The sequence below is a fragment of the Lipotes vexillifer genome, unplaced genomic scaffold (assembly GCF_000442215.2).
Source record: "Lipotes vexillifer unplaced genomic scaffold, Lipotes_vexillifer_v1.1 scaffold2049, whole genome shotgun sequence".
Lineage (NCBI taxonomy): Eukaryota > Metazoa > Chordata > Mammalia > Artiodactyla > Lipotidae > Lipotes > Lipotes vexillifer.
In genome coordinates, this window is record NW_006778494.1 from 220,096 (window position 1) to 224,037 (window position 3,942).

General features: G+C 54.6%; 2 protein-coding genes across 3 annotated transcripts in view; one reads left to right on the plus strand and one right to left on the minus strand.

Moving 5' to 3' along the window:
* ACOT8 (acyl-CoA thioesterase 8) overlaps positions 1-693 on the plus strand; it is a 13,619-nt gene extending 12,926 nt beyond the window's left edge. Inside the window, exon 6 of the mRNA XM_007451641.1 lies at positions 459-693. Within this exon, the coding sequence (XP_007451703.1) occupies positions 459-571 (113 nt within the window). The 3' untranslated portion in view covers positions 572-693. The remainder of the gene's footprint in view (positions 1-458) is intronic.
* Positions 694-1,101: 408 nt separating this feature from the next.
* SNX21 (sorting nexin family member 21) overlaps positions 1,102-3,942 on the minus strand; it is a 4,619-nt gene continuing 1,778 nt past the window's right edge. For both annotated transcript variants that reach the window (XM_007451640.1, XM_007451639.1), the window contains exon 3: positions 1,102-1,776. In XM_007451640.1, coding sequence (XP_007451702.1) covers positions 1,102-1,776 — 675 coding nt within the window. The remainder of the gene's footprint in view (positions 1,777-3,942) is intronic.

Below are 3,942 nucleotides of genomic sequence, written 5' to 3' on the forward strand. Positions count from 1 at the left end.
GCCGCAGAGTGGCTGGGCCCGTGAGCCATGGCTGCTGAGCCTGCGCGTCCAGAGCCTGTGCTCCGCAACAGGAGAGGCCACAACAGTGTGAGGCCCGTGTACCGGAAAAAAAAAAAAAAGGAACTGATGGGTTTCCTCACACAAGGTGGCCAGAGTGGGGCAGATCTGGTTAGCTGAGCTACTGAACCAGACTGTTCTCAGAACGTATCCCCTTGGGATTATTTTGAGGAAGCCAGCAGATATGTGAAAGTGCTTTTAAACCATCAAGTGGGATTCCCATGGGAGGAGTTACCCCTGATGACCAACCATAATAGGCTCCTAAAAAGGTGCTTGGAGATTGGGAGTGACCACAACACTGAGCGTACCCTGGCATGGGGTGGCCCAACCCGAGTTGTACGTTTTTCAAGGAGGACATTTGGCTGGGTGGAAGGAAACAGTTCTCTCCCTTATCTTCGCAGGTGGCTCCCGGGGCCTAGTTCATGGGCGGCTGTGGCGTCGGGACGGGGTCCTGGCTATGTCCTGTGCCCAGGAGGGCGTGATCCGAGTGAAGCCCCGGGACTCAAAGCTGTAGCCAGAGGTACCAGCTTGGTCTGGGGCTTCAAGGATCTCCCTTCTTCCCCGACTCCTGAGGCAGGAGTTACCATCCAGGGCTGGGCCTTTGGTCCTGAACAGGGAATAAAGAGACTTCTACCAGTGGAGCTGCTGGCTTTTAATCCCCCTGGGCCGGAACTGCAGCTCTCCCTCCAGCCATCAACCCCAGGACTCCTGGGCCAGAGTCCCTGGCCCTTAGCCAGGCTGGCTCGGAGGCCCAAGGAAAAGGGACCGTTGACCCTGACCTGGGGCACAGCCCCCAGAATTCATAAGCTTGAGAGGCTGCACCAGACTTTCTCCCTGCACCATCCTAGCCAAAGCTTGTCCTGAGCCCAGCTCAACAGAAGCAGCACATTTCTTCAGTCTGCTGCAAATCCTTTGTGGAACTTCTAGGGGTTCCCAGCACCCCTGGTCACCTCCCAACTGCTGTCCGTATCCTCATCCGCCCCTACCCCACTTCCCATCCTGGGGCAGTGCCTCTCCCCACAGTGGCCTTAAGTCTAGGTGTGGTTAGTCCAGCACCTCCTTGATGAGTAGTTCTTTGAGACTGGGGGGTGGCGTGGGCGTCAGGCCTGCCTCTTGCAGGGCCTGGAGCCGGGCCTCTGACTGGTGTTTGTCCAGGCCCAGGTGCCAGGAGAGCCGCACGTGGGCCTCCAGAAAGGGTGCCAGAAAAGGGTGAGGGCTCTTGTCCCCCAGCAGCTGTAGGGCCTTCTCACAGCATGCCCTGGCCTCCCCAGGGTCCTCCAGCTCCTGGTGGCACACAGCCAGCCCCGCCAGGGTCAGCAGAGGGCGGTCTGGGCCTGAGGGGACACCCAGCTGGGCTTGCAGCTGCCAGGCGTTGGCCCAGAGCGCCAGGGCCTCGCGGTAGAGGCCAGTGCAGGTGAGGCTCTGCGCCCGCCGCAGCTCTGGCAGCACAAAGAAGTCTTGCAGGTCCGGGGCCTGGCGCAGCTCAGGGACTGCCTGGAGGTGGCCCAAAAACTGCTCGAAGGCCCGGCTGCGCCGGGCGATGGTCTCTGCGGTAAAGTTCCGGCGCAGGCGCTTGCGGGGGAAGGAGATGGCAGCCATGGGGCCCCGGAACTGCCGCTGCAGGTTTCGGTGCAACCGCTCGAAGTCCGAGTATCGGCGGGAGATCTGGGCTGGCTGGCGACCCGGTGACCCTGGGCCCATCACGGCGAGGGTGTAGAGCTGCGGGGGAGGGTGGGGGTCAGGGCAGGTGCAAGGTGTACCCGGGACCCTTCCCTCTCGCTTCCAGCTCTCTTCCCCCACCTCTTCCCTTCACCCCCGAGGCTGCTGGGGAGCCCAGTCTCATCTTACCTGAGGCTCATCTGAAATGACCCAGGCCCAAGGCAGCATGGGGAGAAAAAGACAGAGATGAGCTTCAGCGCCTGGTCCAGCCGCCCCCTCTGCCCCTCCTAGGGAGTACTCCCTTCGCACAGTGCAGTGAGCTCTTCTAACAGCCCCTCTGGAAAACCAGCCGAGGGCCGAAACCCAGGCCCATCTCTTGGGCCTCTAGAGCCAACCTTTAGGATCAGCTTGGAGCTTTATTCCACTCTGGATACGTAGCCCCACATCCCTGGCCAGGTTATTCCAATCCAGACCCAGAACACAGGTCTTCAGACAGCCCCAGTAGCGACCAGTGTGAAAAGTGCACTGGGACCCAAGTTCTAACCTCAGGTCAGGTGCTCCCTCACTATGTGATGTCAGGCAGGGCAGTCCCCTTCTTGGGTCCGCTTCCGACTCTAGTGAATGGAGCGCTGGCCCAGCTCACTGTTTACTTAAGTGTGGGACGTGTGCAAACGTTGGTACCTGGGTGGTTTAGGGGGTATGTACTGGAGTAAATAACACTGAATCAGAGGCAGGAGGCGATGCCCCCACTAATTCTCTGTGAACCTTTCTGACGGCACATTGACAAGCTCTCAGTTTGGTTTAAAAAAGTCCTTTTCATCTCCATTTTTAGAAAAGAGCCAGAAAGAGACTCTCAGGTCAGGGCCTTCTTCAGGCAGCAGCATCCAGGCAGGGCTTAATGACACTTTCACCGCTTTTATTTTTATGGTTATCTTCTCTTTATGGCAAGTGAGCCTTTCCATATACAGTTGTGCTATAAAGTTGTCTTTTAAGCTTATTTTTTAAAAAATAGGTTTATTTGAAGAGAACCGTGAAGCACAGAATGGTACAAGTAGCGTTTAGATAGGACAAGAATTGTGAGGGTGCTGGAGGTTTGGGAAACACTGAACAAGATGAGCACTAAGCTTCCCCCCAGGTCCGAGAACCCAAATATGGATTAATCTGTAATCATGCTGAGCTAACAGGTCTAAAGGGGGGATTAGCAAGCGTTCAATGTTGAAAGCATACTAACACCAAACCGAGATTTTTCTCTCGAATTTGTTCTGTGAAACTGCCAGTATCCTAGCCACCCCTGGTCAGTTAGGTGTGCCTGCTCTATCCTTCCCTTGAAGATTCACAGTGTACATTAATATTCAGGATTAAAAAGTTGAACAATAAAGAAACTTATTTTACTCTCGTTCAACTCTGCATTCCCAAAACATATTGCATATGGACTGTAAAAACTTTTTTTTTTTTTTAAAGAACAGTTATTGATATTCCAGGGAGGGAACCAATTTTCTGCTGAACACATTTCAGGAAGCACTGGTCTATAGTGACCCCTTATGCTCATCCAGCTTTTATTTTCATTTGTAATTTCTGGACAAAAACCCATTTTACATCCATTATCTGATCCTTACACTGTCCCGCTGAGATAGGTAATGAGAGTCACTCCATTAACTGAGCGCCTACCCTGCACCACGTGCTGTGCCTAGCTCTTCACATCTACTATTTTATCATCACGACAGCACTGCCCGGAAGCCATCCTTACCTCCGTTTGACAGCTCAGGAAGCAGGCCCCAAGAGGGGGCAAAGGGTTCAAAGACCTCCCTTAAGCTGGTAAAGGGCCCAGCTGGGACTCAAACCCAGGCTGACCTAATTCCAAAGCCTGTGCTCTTAACCCCCAGGAGATGTTAAAGCAGGATTTAGGGTCCCCATCGAACAAAGAGAAGATTCGTTTCCCCAGACCTGGGCCAGGCCAAACTTGGCTCTATCTTGTCATTCTCTTCCCAGAGTTGCCCACATACTTCCTTGTCTCCCAGCTGCTACTAGATAACTGATCCTTGGCGCCCCCTTCCTGTGCATGACCCCCAGCCAGGACTTTTGCCACTTAAGATCTGATCATCGGAGTCAATCCCTGCTCAAATGGGAGCAGTCACCCCATGGGCGTGGCCCTTTTTTCACTAAGAGCTGCAGAGAGGGGTGGAGAAGCCCAGACGTGGGACAGGGCTCCAGGCCCCCTTCCTGCTG